The sequence below is a fragment of the Biomphalaria glabrata genome, chromosome 4, assembly GCF_947242115.1.
Source record: "Biomphalaria glabrata chromosome 4, xgBioGlab47.1, whole genome shotgun sequence".
NCBI classification, from domain to species: domain Eukaryota; kingdom Metazoa; phylum Mollusca; class Gastropoda; family Planorbidae; genus Biomphalaria; species Biomphalaria glabrata.
In genome coordinates, this window is record NC_074714.1 from 4,916,484 (window position 1) to 4,932,466 (window position 15,983).

A 15,983-nucleotide genomic window follows, 5' to 3' on the forward strand; every position below is an offset into this window, starting at 1 on the left:
CCCGCATGGTTGGGCGACGTAAAGAATTAAATATACAGATAATGAGGTAGTTTAAGCAATGCTAAAGATCATATATACATAAAGGAAATGTAAGGACATGGCTTCCCTGCTTGCATACAATGACAACCAATATGGACATGAACATGACGAAACGGAATCATACCTAAATTACTCACTCGACATTACAATTTTAATAATATGGATTTTTGTGGAAGTAGCATTCAAACAAAAGGAAACCAATATAACGTACAGAATATTAAAAATAATTTATGCTAAGAAACATATTCATTTAGGCATAAATCATGATGTTTTTAATGTACAGGGTTTCGAAAACCCTTATTATTGGCACATTAGTATTTTTGCTATCCTCCGTGGAACCAGTAAAGGGAACGTAATCTTATAAAAACATGAAATAAACAAAGAAATTAAATATTAACTTTGCCATTATGGAACCTGACGAATAAAATGTATCTAATGGCGTAGCTAGGGGAGGGGGGTCCAAATATGAAAATCCCCCCCCCCCCCCCGGGGCCACTATTTGAGGGGGGGGGGCATAATGTGTCCGAAAATTGCTTTTACATTAAATATGGCACCATTATCTCATGTCATGTTGTCAAATGTCAAAATGCAGGGACCCCTAAAGAGGTCAAGCCCCCCCCCCCCACCCACCCCCACCCGGGCCATAAAATACCTAGCTACGCCACAGAACGCATTTAATTCTATAAAATCTGAAAGCACATCTCTCTTCTGGTTCACGAGTCAGAAAAAAAAATAATTGTAATTTGTAAAGAACAAACGTGCTTCTACAATAGCAAATTAACAATTTTAGGACAACAGTAGGACCCCGCGCCTGGCACTGGCCCTGCAATTTCACATTTAGCACATACATTTTCGTCATGGCCGTATTCACAGGCTTTTAAAGATGTAGGATTAAAAGAGTTAAAATATTTAGTGTATCGTACGATTGACGTAGCTTTAATTAAGTCACTGACGCCTATTGTGCTTGAATTGCTTCCTACGCATGCTGCATAATATATGTTGATATGATGATCTGATTAATATTAATAGTTGTTATTGTAAAAAAAAAAATTAAAAGAGGGGCCTCGCAAGCATCCATTCAATTGGGCCCCACAATTTGTAAGGCCGGCCCTGTTGGCTGTTGTCTCTCTTTTTTTTTTAATTAGGAGGCCTTGTGGTCGAGTGATACTGAATTGCGCTTCAGAACCGAAGAGTTTCGGGCTCAAATTCCGGTGAAGACTGGGATTTGATTCTGAATTACTAGAACGCCCCTGAGTCTACCAACACCTATGGGCTACTGACTTTCATTGGGGAAGCAAATGTGGTTGACCTTTGTGCAGGCCACATTACGCCCTCGTTAACAGTAGTCAACGAAAACAAATGAATTTTACATCGTCTGCCCCATAGACCGCAAAGTCTGAAACGGGCACATATGAATACCTGTGTGAGGAGCTTGTGTGTGTGTGTGTGTGTGTGAGAGAGAGAGAGAGAGCAGTATGTGTGTGTGTGTGAGAGAGAGAGAGGGAGAGCAGTATGTGTGTGTGTGTGTGTGTGTGTGTGTGTGAGAGCAGTATGTGTGTGTGTGTGTGTGAGAGAGAGAGCAGTATGTGTGTGTGTGTGAGAGAGAGAGCAGTATGTGTGTGTGTGAGAGAGAGAGAGTGAGAGCAGTATGTGTGTGTGAGTGTGAGAGAGAGAAGTATGTGTGTGTGTGAGAGAGAGAGAGAGCAGTATGTGTGTGTGTGAGAGAGAGAGAGAGTGAGAGCAGTATGTGTGTGTGTGTGTGAGAGAGAGAGCAGTATGTGTGTGTGTGTGAGAGAGCAGTATGTGTGTGTGTGAGAGAGAGAGCAGTATGTGTGTGTGAGAGAGAGAGCAGTATGTGTGTGTGTGAGAGAGAGAGAGCAGTATGTGTGTGTGAGAGAGAGAGAGAGCAGTATGTGTGTGTGTGTGAGAGAGAGAGAGCAGTATGTGTGTGTGTGAGAGAGAGAGCAGTATGTGTGTGTGAGAGAGAGAGAGCAGTAGGTGTGTGTGTGTGTGAGAGAGAGAGCAGTATGTGTGTGTGTGTGAGAGAGAGAGAGAGAGCAGTATGTGTGTGTGTGTGAGCAGCATTGGTTGAGATCCTCGTAAACACGTGCGCACATCTAGAGGTGGGAGAGTGTCAGGTACGTAGAGAATCGATAGACACTAAAAACAAAAAATCCCGACAAAGACGTAAGCATGTGTTGTTCTCAGCTGTACTGATTGAACATGAAATGATGTTTAGTGGACCCCCCCCCCCCCCCCCGCCCCCCAAGCGACACCTCTTGACCGCACCCCAATGTCTTTAATGTCACGTGAATAAATAGTGTCCGCTGTAGCTGCAACATTCTCGGAATATGTAAATACCGGTACAGCTCCGGTACAGCTCCGGTACAGCTCCGGTACAAGTACCCTATTTCTTTCTTCTAAAATATAGCTTGCTTGTAGATACAAGTAATTTTTTTATGCATAAGTGAATCTTTATTAAAGCTTTCGAAAAAGTATAGGGACCTCCACAAAAATCTTGTCCCGAGGCCTCCACTGCTGTCTAGTGACCATCTGCACTGTTATATAGTTATGTCTAGAGACCATTTCAGATATCTGCGCTGTTATATAGGTATGTCTTGAGACCATTTCAGATATCTGCGCTGCTATATAGGTATGTCTAGAGACCATTTCAGATATCTGCGCTGTTATATAGTTATGTCTAGAGACCATTTCAGATGTCTGCGCTGCTATATAGGTATGTCTAGAAACCATTTCAGATATCTGCGCTGCTATATAGGTATGTCTAGAGACCATTTCAGATATCTGCTCTGTTATGTAGTTATGTCTAGAGACCATTTCAGATATCTACGCTGTTATATAGTTATGTCTAGAGACCATTTCAGATATCTGCGCTGTTATATAGTTATGTCTTGAGACCATTTCAGATATCTGCGCTGTTATATAGGAATGTCTAGAGACCATTTCAGATATCTACGCTGCTATATAGTTATGTCTTGAGACCATTTCAGATATCTACGCTGCTATATAGTTATGTCTTGAGACCATTTCAGATATCTGCGCTGTTATATAGGTATGTCTAGAGACCATTTCAGATATCTACGCTGTTATATAGTTTGTCTAGAGACCATTTCAGATATCTGCGCTGTTATATAGTTATGTCTAGAGACCATTTCAGATATCTACGCTGCTATATAATTAAGTCTATAGACCATTTCAGATATCTGCGCTGTTATATAGTTATGTCTAGAGACCATTTCAGATATCTACGCTGCTATATAGGAATGTCTAGAGACCATTTCAGTTATTTGCTCTGTCAAATTGCTTGGTCTATAGACCATTTCAGATATCTGCGCTGCTATATAGGTATGTCTAGAGACCATTTCAGTTATCTGCGCTTCTATATAGGAATGTCTAGAGACCATTTCAGTTATTTGCACTATCAAATTGCTTGGTCTATAGACCATTTCAGATATCTGCGCTGCTATATAGGTATGTCTAGAGACAATTTCAGATATCTGCGCTGCTATATAGTTATGTCTAGAGACCATTTCAGATATCTGCGCTGCTATATAGGAATGTCTAGAGACCATTTCAGTTATTTGCTCTGTCAAATTGCTTGGTCTATAGACCATTTGAGATATATAGTTATAGTCATATAGTTTCCCTTTATTAGGTAATAAGTCCCCCCCCTCCAAGTCTTTATAAATAAAAATTTGTAGTTAAATAGCTAATTGACCTTATCTGAGTCCTTATTTAATCGGGGCCATAATCGTATTCAAATATCGCAGAAAATGTTAAGACAATGGATTGTCTTTGTCTTCACTTTCTATCAGGTTTATTACTGGTGCAGCTATGTGTCAGATAAGCGCAGGTAAGGACAAGGGGCAGACAATAGGTACGACCAAAGCGGGTTAATGCCCTTGTGCAACAAGTACTCCGTTATTGCGAAGGGTATAGATTTTTATTTTTACGTCTGCGGTAATACTAACCAAAAGGGGAAAGCAGCCTGTCACATGAGCATGACACCATTTCGGACGGATTAGAAAATAAAAAATTCGGACTTTTTATTTTGTTGTGTGTATAGTTCTTTGATTGTGTGAACTTTATCATGTCAAGTGTGTTGGCGGCTCTGTGCTTGTGTGTATGAACTTCGAGAGAAGTGGGGGGATGACCCCACGTGTGTAAAGTGTGCGGTTACGACACACGAAATATTAATATGACGTGCTGTCCGCTTACCTTTGTTGCTGTTGCTGGCGGTGCTCTAGGAAACTGTTGATAACACGCCGCTGTGAAAAGACCACAAAGGAATAATCAGTAGGACAATAAGATCCTGTTGGTCTATTTATATTGTTACGTATTTCTGAATCTTCTGGCTAGATGTATTAGTTGGCACACAAATAAAAACACAGCAAAGAACTTGACGACTAAACTTTCAGTTTCATCTAACTTTATTGACTATTAACTCTAACATTACTGTAACATGTAGCGTAGAAGACTGTACAATATCTGTCAGTTTACAGTTAGCTATACTTCGTTGCACTGCATCTCTTCACTTCGTTGCAATTCCTCTCTTCTCAATTTGCATCGAGCCGTATTCCACAGAACAGACCAACGACACACTTCCCAGTGTCGCTCCAGGTCTCCTAAAGCTGAACCAAGTCGTACTCAAGTCTACCGAATCAGAGCCGCACACGTCTTACATCGACTGTATCGACTGTAACGGCTCAAGTCCACTGTAGTTCGCTGTATAGACTTTAACGACAGTAGTCCACTCCAGTTAACTCTACCCTAGTTAACTTGCATCGAGTCGTACACATTTCTCTTCCACAGAGCCGCACACGTCTTACATAGTCTGTATCGACTGTAACGGCTCACTCACGACTCCATACGACTCCATACGACTGACTTTCCCATTAACTTTCTGGCTTATATAGAGTCCCTAATCGCTTCTCCGAAGTTGCACAAACAATCCTAGTATCCTTTGGAATAACATGTCAGGAAACGTCACATCCTGTCTTTATTTATACATGTAGATTCCAGAAAACACTCGCTGCAGTGTCATCAAGTCGGGGTCACACGTAGTGACCTTTATCTGTCACTGTTCATTAGTAACTGTCCCCCTACTTAGATCTGTTCGTGCCCTGGAACAACACCTGTGGACACGTCACATCCTGTCTTTGTTTGTACATGTAGATTCCAGGGAACACTAGCTGCTGCGTCATCTCGCCGGGGTCATACGTTGATCTCTACCTATCACTGTTCATTTGTAACAATATTGTTGAGCTGCACGCTTACAGTCATGCGTGATGGATTCATACCAGGACTTTGATTATTATTCTTGGCGTAAGTTTTACATTTAGATAAGTTTATGACCTAAGTATAATTTGTGTAAACAGTAATTGAATTTTTAGTAAGATAGTGCTGCCGGGTGTTTTCGATGGTCCCGGGTTCGAACCATGCCAGTCGTCACCCCCGGCGTGCCTCGGGAGGTTGAGCTAGGATGTAATCTTTAAATCTAACCGGGAATATATATATAGATGAAAATAGGTCAAACTGGACATGCACATCTGCGCGACCAACGAGGGACAACTCGCGATAACGTAGAATATGCGCACTTTGTTTTCGGTTGACATGTGCTTGAATAACGGAGACACCTGTCTGCATTTTAGAGTTAGCTGTCGCTATTCGTCGAAGCTGAATTTATTGAACGCTAATCGACTGATAACATGTAGGAAATAGTTGAGCAATGTCTAACTAATGTATAAATATGTTGACAGTGTCAATGAGAGGTAAAGTCACGTGGTAGGACCATGTCGCATGATCGTCGGAAGCTCACGAAAGTCTTCCTGCAAGGAACAGAACCAGGAAAGACGACAACAGGGATTTATACCGGCTTTTGATATTTAAGACTTAAAATATGTTACAGGCTATACTTTTCTAAAAGATTGAGAATAAATAATTTTTTAAGTCTACCCGTATTTAAACCTTAACGACTTAGAGCCATCCCCTTGACCTATCCCTTAGTCTGTTGAGCCGTTTGGGCACCACACATGATCTGTTGATCGTTTTTCTCCATTCCTCTCTGTCTTTTGCCTTGGGTGGAAACAATTTTAATCACCGGCCCGACAATTCGTTTAAGTTGTCTTCCCATTGTGTACATTTCTACCAACGGTCGCATCATCGAAAATACAAATACCATATAACCAGATCCTACACGGCTTCATTAGGCTCTGTGGGAATAAGTTAAGAAGGACCGGACAGTATCGCGTCACAGGCTGGATATGGCCCGCCGGTCGTAATTTGTGCATCACTGACTTCGTTCACATTTCCTTGAGGTTAAATAAAAAAAAAACAGATCAGACTAAAGGTTACGAGATTTGACCTACTTGAGGTGCCACCAGAAACTAAGAGACAGCTGGGGTGAAGGAAGTTTATTCCATGAATGGGTTTGACAAGTAGATCGAGTGTAAGCGAATCTTAAATCAATATCTATGCAGAAACTAGATCTAGGACTATAGGGCTTAGTTCTAGAAGAGTTACGGTTCCCGAGAAGGAACTTAAAAAAAAATCACCTTCTAAATGTAATCGTATCTTTATAGAGCTCTCTGTGTTTATGCTTGTTTATTTCTTACTGATCAGATCAGGTAGAAACCATATTGATTGAACGAAAAATCGATATTGATCATTTATTTGTTCAACAAGATCGTTAGTAGTGTAAGCAACTTATTTCAGTCATATGAATCATTTAATTCAGTCCTATGCTTAACTTATTTCAGTGACATGACTTACTTATTTCAGTCACATGACCTACTTTGGATGATTTGTTTTGGTAGAAACTTAACCAAGAAATAAATTATTTGGAAACTTTTAAATTCTTTTTAAATTCCTCTTATTAGCTTGAAAACTCTTCATGGGTGGCCAGGTGGATGATCACGAATTTTGAAAACGGCTCTAAACGATGTGCCTAGAAATTTGAATGGTTATGTATATCTTTCGGGAATAATTTACTAGCTTATCGGACACAAAGGGAAAATTTTGGTATGACCTGTTATTGCTTTTTTTTAAATTAATCATCTTTAAATTAAATTTTGAATTTAATAATACACAATATCACTAGTATATCTCTAACTAGATCCATTATTCTAATCTAGATTGCTGCTTTAAAAATACAAGCTTATGTAAGGGAAAGAACTGTACAATTATAGACATATTGTGCAATACTGTAAGATATCCCATTTTCTATATACTATAAAATAAGTACTAAATTATCCCTAATTAATTAAATTTTTTTCATGATTTATGTGTTGTTTTTGATGATGAATAATAATGCAAAGTTTTAACTTGATCAGAGACTGATAAGTGGGAGAAATAACGTGTACAAGATTTTGACCAGACAGAGTGAGTTGATATAAGCTTTGTAAATGAGGTTTGTAAAATTATCCTAAGCTATTAGGGCAATTAAAAAAAAACCCCAACTCTGATTACATTGTACCTAGCTATAAGTAAAAGCGGAGTTTATTTTGGGGCGATTATAAAGTTAAATGTTTCCAAACAAATACTTACCAGCTTCTCCGCTGCAGTGTTGGCGAGGAACGCTGAACCGTGACCTGGATTCCCATGACATGTGACCTCTAACCCTGTTCAAGGACACACACACACACAAAAAAAGGGGGGGGGGAAGTAAGGTGTTAAGAATCAGTCACAATTATACGCACGTTAAGTGTCTTTTCACTTCGGAGTATTTTAATTTTGAGTGTCTTCATTAAGGTAAACACAATCTTTTCATATTTAGAAGTGTATAACAGACTACTCTAAATGTATGTACATGGCAGTGTTCTTTAAAAAGGGAATGCACTCTCGTTGATATAGGTGCTGTGAAGATACAACGACAGAAGATATATTTTAAAGCTAGACATTGAGGCTATCATTATTTCATTAATAGAGGCTATCATTATTTTTTTTTAAAGTTAGCTCAGTTTGGTGCTAAAGACGGTTTAGACGATTGTCGTGAATCCAAGCGTTTGATTGTCGTGAATCCAAGCGTTTGATTGTCGTGAATCCAAGCGTTTGATTGTCGTGAATCCAAGCGTTTGATTGTCGTGAATCCAAGCGTTTGATTGTCGTGAATCCAAGCGTTTGATTGTCGTGAATCCAAGCGTTTGATTGTCGTGAATCCAAGCGTTTGATTGTCGTGAATCCAAGCGTTTGATTGTCGTGAATCCAAGCGTTTGATTGTCGTGAATCCAAGCGTTTGATTGTCGTGAATCCAAGCGTTTGATTGTCGTGAATCCAAGCGTTTGATTGTCGTGAATCCAAGCGTTTGATTGTCGTGAATCCAAGCGTTTGATTGTCGTGAATCCAAGCGTTTGATTGTCGTGAATCCAAGCGTTTGATTGTCGTGAATCCAAGCGTTTGATTGTCGTAGATCCACGATTTCCATAATTCCAGAAGTTTGATGCTAAAGATGGTAGAAGTGACTGTCGTAGGGATACACAGTATGAGGATTACTTAAATCTATATTGTGACACACTTGATGTTACACTGCATAGATCTAGAGACTAGCCAAAGTCATACACACCAAAAAAAAAAATATGGGAGAATAACCTTCGTGTGTGTGTGTGTGTGGGGGGGGGGAACTAAGTACCTTTGGGACAGCTTTTGGAGAGATTTTTAAAAATCCTGTTTGTGCTGGTATGTGAGTGTGAGTCTTATTCACATTGTTAGACCAAGTGAAGTGTCCATATAGCAATCATTAACAACTTTCCTATTAGCGACCTAATAACTGTCATAAATGAACAAAGTCATTAGTGTTGACAGATGTAGGTTGAAACGTTCATCAGGCTCTGAACATCTTTTTATTTATTATATTCATTACATTCAACTCTGAACTTTGATTTTGGAACATTAATAACAACATTTCTGGTCACATCTGTGTTGTCAAGTAGCACTAACTGATTCGTAAAAGTCATTATAACAGGTCTATGTGAATACACATGTTATCGTGTAAATATAATTAGCATGATATTTTAATGCTTAAAACCGTATCACTATAGTATCTCTCACTATAGTATCTCTACAACTAATCAATTTTTTTTCTCATTAATCTGATCATCTTAACTATCTTATAAAATACAGACGTTACTTCCAAATAGAAGATGATTACGTCTTACGCGTCATGCGTCTAGTCATGCATGTTAACTAATGACTTAAATTCTGCCAAGTCACTAGTTTTCCTGGCTAGCTCAGGCAACCCATTCCATGCTCTAATAGCGCTAGGGAAGAAGGAGTATTTGTACACATTTGTCCTACCAAACTAGGAACAAGGAATTTGCCTTTATCTTTTTGTCTTTCTGAGTGTTTTAATAGATCCAATCGTATCCAAAGATTATCGTTCAGTAATTTATGTATAATTGCTACTATCACGATAGTATTTAGTTACAACTAAACGCCCGGGTCCATGTTCCATGACCAGTGGGCGTCTTCAAGGGCCCTTGAATGAATAAATGACAAAGTAGACATTATACAATAATATTTTCTCGATATAAAACATAATACTTGAAATACTTGAATTAAAACGCCTTTATGCATTCATTTTATGTTAAATAACTCTTTAGCAATTATCTAAATTGTGTGTTTCTAATCTATCCAAACAAAAGTAACGATTAAAAGTGATTTTAGATGGTATCAATTAAAAAAAAACAATAACTAGTAATACTCAGTACCCTATGTTGTTTTATCAGCTTCAACACTCTGTGTCACATATTATTAATAGAGTTTCTAATATGGACCATTTGAAAATTCTTAAAATATTTTCATTATTAAACATTTAAATATCAATGAACAAACCTGTTTTATGTCAAGAATAGTACATTACATATGCAAGGGAAAATTCAGTTTTTTTTTGAGAAAAACACTGATATGTTTGTAAGGATCCAAAACGTATTATGATCCATGGTGCAAGCTCTTTCTTTACCTTATGAATTCTAATCATTTTGTTAAAAATAATTTCACATCGTAACGACATTAAAACGAATAGGAGGGATCACAGTCATATTCTTGAACCCATGGGTACCCTGCTACGCCGCTGTAACTCTAAGATAATATTCGTGATTTAGGAACACCTAGTTACTATTTTGTATTTAACTATACCACATTCTTAAGTTTCCAAACATGCGATGACACAGTAACAAGAACTACTGACTAAAGGTTGACCCCCTTCAATCAGTCTCTCTCTCTCTCTCTCTCTCGACATTCTTCGATCACCGAGATCGATGACGGTAGTGACTCGCTGTCAGAGCTACTATCGGGGCGGCTAATGGCCACTATCAGTGATGGTCGCCGCCATGCTGATCTGACTGGACACTTATCAATAGCCTTACTGACAGCAGACAAATTGTTGAAAGATAGCCGTTATAGAATTACTCTTCCAGGTGGGGAGAAAAAACAGTAGGGGGGAGGGGGGGTAGCGGTAGGATAAGACCTAATTCAATAACCTCTCGCTCCTGTATTGATATTGCAATGAATCATTTGATCTAACTGATTAAAGAAATAAAAGTTGAGCCTGTTGACCGCAATCTTGTTATAAAAACAAAGCGTTATTTCACTGTCAAACTAAAAGGAAATTATTCGTCCGGATATCTCAGCATGAGGCGGTGTGAAATTAAAAAAAAACCCACCCCAACTAGATATCTAGAGCCCGCACTACTAGCGATATTCTTCATATAATAATTGTCCATATGATATAAAAAAATGTTATCGATATATTTAAAAAAAAAAAGATTATTTGTATCAATTCTAGCGCTGACAGTTCCATTATTCCTAGCAATGTGTTAAGAGCCGATGGTATTACTGGGTGTTAGCGGATTGATATGCGCGTTCTGTAGAACAGCGGGGGGAGAAGCTCTTGACAACTGAACACAATTAGGAAGATAATCTTGCGATGTGGTTTTCAATCTGTTTGTTTATGTGTTGTGTAATTAACAATCTGTCAGGGCACGTTGCAATGTATGAGGTTTGTTTGGGCATCTGTTCGCAGTGTTTTGCGTTCTTTATGGATGCCGAGTTCTGCATGAACGACGATTGGGACCAGGATATGAGAGAGAGAGAGAGAATACTGGTCCATGTGCGGCATTAGGGCTGTCCTTGTACGGGGAGAAGGCGACCTTACAACTCACTGCCCGCTTCCTCTTCCGTGCTCTAAAGGAGTAATTCTCAGCATGGTTCGTTACTTATGGGGTTTCTGATTCGCAGTGTCTTGAGTTGAGTGTTGGCTATGTTCAGGCGGGGGTTATGACTAATTCCAACTAACCAACTGAACACAGGCGAAAGGCCAACTCCGACATGAGACAATCTAGACATGAGACAATCTAGACATTAGGCAATCTAGACATGAGACAATCTAGACATGAGACGACAATCTAGACATGAGACAATCTAGACATGAGACAATCTAGACATGAGACAATCTAGACATGAGGCAATCTAGGCATGAGACAATCTAGACATGAGACAATATAGAGTGTGCACCATTCAAACATTTAAACCCTGAAGGGAATCCGTCTGCGCGAGACCAATCGTTAGAGACATCCAACGTCACAACCTGTGGGCAGTGGAGACCAATAGCTTGTTTTCACGTCATAGGTCTGTACAACTTGGCAACGAGCTATCGGTCTAGACTTCCCACACGTTGTGACGTTGCAGGGCAGTGTTGAGGCCTCCTATATCGAATGGACTTGGTCGCTCACCAAATTGAATCCAAAAACGTCTTCATTAACGAGACTGGACCGTCTCCATAGACGCTTACATATTAACTGTTTTTATTCCATAACCAATTCTGGTCTCTGCTATATATTACGATGTTTTTGTGGCTATATAAAACTTAACCCGAAATACACGAAACGAAATGCCCCTTACTGTAAAAATGTTTGTTTGTAAAATGTTTTACATGTTTCGTATGTTCCTTCAGAGTTGAAGATAGTTTACTTCCTAGTCCAAACCTCCCGCAGGACGACGGGGGATGGGAGCGGGCAGGATTTGAACCCTCGACCATCGATAAATCCGAAGGACAGTCCAGCGCGCAAACCGCACGACCAGGCAGCCATCCAATTGTAAACTAACGAAGCCTAATAAAAGTAACAGATGATGTAAAGATAATTTATTTCTATAGGGTTATATAGTTATGGCTGTAACCAGGCTGTAGGCCTAAAGGTCTACGAGGGTGTCACGTGGTGACCACAACGGCCATCCGCATTCACTTCCTCAAACGTATGTCGGCTACCCGTTAAGTTTAGTGGACTCAGGGGCGTTCTAAAAATCCAGTAGTTATAATTCCTAATCGCCATCGGTACGGAAGCCTAGAGCTCTTCCAGGCAGCCCCCACAGGACACTCTTTGGAACGCATTCTAGAGATATATATTTCAGTGTGTGTGTGTGTGTGTGTTAGCGGTGACTGTGCTTCTCTGTGTATATGTGCATGTAATATTAACCCCAACCCACCGCAAGTCATTCATTTCCATAACGTAGTTTTCCAAGACAGGTACGTGCAACAAACATTTTAACACTAAAACAAAAAATTGGCTAGTTCATTATTTTATTTTAAAAGGCTCTGGATGAGAGGAAATACTCTAACATGCATTACGTATAGTATTCAACGGAATGAAAAAAAAGTTGGAGCTGAATTTCAAAATCATCTGTGTTCAGACATTGCCCCACTTCCCCACCCATAAACGCCAGCTGCACATTGTTAGCTCTAAAAAAAAGTGACCAATAGAAAGAAATCACACCACAACAAGCACTATATATATATATATATATATATATATATATATATATATATATATATATATATATATATATATATATATATATATATATGCTTTTTAAAAAAGGTTATGTAAGTGAAAGAACCGTACATTTATTATCATATTTCTCAATACTTCACGTTTTATCATCATTTTCTATATAAAGAAAATTATTTAACTAATCGGTTAATTTTATTCTTTTCATTGATTCATGTGTTGTCATCGAAATTGAACAATTGTGCGAAGTTTGAAATTGATCCAAAAATGAAAGTTGGAGAAACAAACGTTTAAAAAAATCCTGACAGACAGACAGACAGACGGATTGAATTAATATAAGCTTTGTAAAGAGCAATCAACATTCTTTCAACTAAGAACAGGACACAAAACCTCTGTTAAGTTACCATCTTAACAAAATAAATCCCACACACACCTACCCCATTATAGGTGTGGCCTATACAGTTACGAAACCATAAGCCATATCCTCTTTGAATGCCCCTTCCTAATCCACCTTAGGCGGACCCTACTACCACTACAGCCCAACATGACCAACACCCTGTACGGCAGTGCTGAACAACTGAAGAGAACAGCACACTATTTTTTCCTTGGCACAGTCTGCCAAAAGAGCTGACAGCTCAGCAGCAAAAAGCTGGCTAGAAGAAGAGGAAGAAGAGGAAAAGGATAAATGGTAGTTTTAAACCAACCGGCACATCCTGCCCATTATCACAATCCTCCCCTGAACCCTTTGTTTTACTAAGTTATGGTACTAACATTGAAGTTATGTTGTTTTTTTATCATTAGGGTCTCACGAAGAACACTCACAAGTGAAAACAACCAGGTGATATCAGGCTCTGGATTCAATGTAAAGCAAAGAACGAATGCTATTTATAAAAGAAATATTAATGAATTAAAAAGGTGAGATAAGTGGTGGATGCTAGTGGATATTTCACTTCTCGGATTATCTTGGATTATACATTGACCGTGGATGCTAGTGGATATTTCTCTTCTCGGATTATCTTGGATTATACATCGACCGTTGATGATATTGGATATTTCACTTTTCGGATTATCTTGGATTGAGCGTATTGCTAATGTTGGAACTGTGTACTTCTGACACCAGAATCTGGTAAGTTGTCTTCACTTTGTTACTCAGGGTCTTTCTTTATCCTTAGACATTGGCACTTATAATAAGGGACCTTAATCATGCCTCGATATGACAGTTGTTATTGTTTTAATAATTAGAGTCACGTTTTCATAGCTGGTTCTTAATTATGGGTGAAATCTACTTATGGTCCTCGAAAGCAATTCTTTCTATATATTCATATGTTTATAAATATCTGTTGTAAACGACAGTTCTTGAATTTAAGGTTTTATATCGAGCAAATGTTTACATTTGATTTCACTTTTTGTTGGTGCCACGGCCAGATTTACAGACTGTGAGGTTCACCTATAAACATCATTAAAAAGACAACCGGATCATGTATTGTATGTCGTGTGGTACTCCTCTGCGGAATTGAAGAAACAAATTTATACAACTAAAGTTTATGTTATTAAACAGGTATATGGGATCGAAAATATTCGCACTCTGTATAACAAAAGAAGTCGATAAGGATCCTTATTTTCTTTCCAAACTCTGTCGGTTTTATATTTCTTGATTCTAGGTTAATATGTTTTGTTGTGAATTTGTGGAAAGTAATACTTGATAGAAGCAGGCCAGGAGGGGCCACCGATGAGCTTTATGTGTGACATAAACTCCTTTTATTATCTTGTTTGTTATAGAATTAAGGTCAGCTTAACTGTTGATGATTACACCGCAAGAGTGCAATACTTAAATATATGCGCTGGTTATTCTTGGCAGGGAACTGATGCGGAACTATCTGTGCGTAATTTGATGTGAAACGGAAGAGTGTTGCCCCTGTATCGATTTTGGGTTAATTATAAAGTGAATATTGTACACATGAAATTAAAAGTTTGCCGTAAAATTGATCGACATTTGTGAATATGTTTTCATTTTCCTTGCTATGATCTAGATATGAAAATATTTACTCACTCTATTTTTTTTTTTACTTTTTGTTTAAGTAACAATTTAACCATTTCATACATTATAGTTCCAGACAAAGATTTTTCTTTCTCCGCCCAATCAGTTACCTTCTCTTTGTTTGCTTTTACAAAGCTTATATCAACTCTGTCTGTCTGTATGGTTTAGAGTTTGAACATGTTTTTTTTCTCCTATTTCCCAATCTCGTATCAAGTTAAAACTTTGTAGAACTATTCTACTACTTGAAGAGAAATGTGAATATGTATATATATGGATTTAATCCCCTCATTACAAATGGGTTTTTTTTCCTCCTATTTCCCATTCTCGGATCAAGTTAAAACTTTGCACAACTATTCTACTACTTAAAGAGAAATGTGAATATGTATATATATGGATTTAACCCCCTCATTACAAATATTTTTTTTTTCTCCTATTTCCCATTCTCGGATCAAGTTAGAACTTTGCACAACTATTCTACTACTTGATGAGAGATGTGAATATGTATATATTATGTGTATATTATATATATGGATTTAGTCCCGTCATTACGTCTTAAGACGTTTCTTGTTCCCACTTCCCATTCAAGTTAAAATTGTGCAAACTTATTTTTATATAATCGATAGCAATGCACGAATCAATCCAAAAATTAACCAGTTAGTTAATCATTAAGTATTAATTAATTACTTTTGTTTTATATAACAGAAAGGGAGCAAAACCCTGTAAGTTTCAGATAAATGACAGTAATTAGCAGTTATTTACCCTTAGATAGGCTTTGGTTTTAAAAGTATTCTTATAAATATCGTTTCAAGTAATAAAATAGACTATGAGAAGAAAAGAAGAGAAAGCAAATGGGGGAAAGTGAGTGCGATGTAATGGAACCAAACGAAAAACGAAAGAAAGTTAAAAAGGTGGATTATATGAGATTTTAAAATAAACAGATGAAACAAGGTCAAGGACGCTTCATTGAAGATCACTGTTGCTACCTAAACAATAATAATTACTTTGTGGCATAAGAGCTCTGTAAATTAATTCTGTATTGCGAAAAACCATAAGAATCATTGAAATGCAATTAAAAACACGTTTGTTTTGTTTTGTTTTGTTGTTTT

General features: G+C 38.1%; 2 protein-coding genes across 3 annotated transcripts in view; one reads left to right on the forward strand and one right to left on the reverse strand.

The window, feature by feature from the left end:
* Window positions 1-15,983, forward strand: part of LOC106075197 (neuromedin-U receptor 2-like) — a 181,631-nt gene that overhangs the window by 79,850 nt on the left and 85,798 nt on the right. The window contains exons 1-2 of one of the 2 annotated variants that reach the window (XM_056025716.1): window positions 5,315-5,385; window positions 13,641-13,965. The gene's annotated coding sequence lies outside the window, so the exon portion shown is untranslated. Of the gene's footprint in view, window positions 1-5,314; window positions 5,386-13,640; window positions 13,966-15,983 lie in introns of those variants that run through there. The other variant, XM_056025715.1, reaches the window with a different exon arrangement.
* LOC106052797 (aminoacylase-1-like) overlaps window positions 1-15,983 on the reverse strand; it is a 48,853-nt gene that overhangs the window by 15,010 nt on the left and 17,860 nt on the right. Inside the window, exons 9-10 of the mRNA XM_056025717.1 lie at window positions 7,606-7,679; window positions 4,279-4,328 (exon numbers count right to left, since the gene is read on the reverse strand). Of these exons, the coding sequence (XP_055881692.1) occupies window positions 4,279-4,328; window positions 7,606-7,679 (124 nt within the window). The remainder of the gene's footprint in view (window positions 1-4,278; window positions 4,329-7,605; window positions 7,680-15,983) is intronic.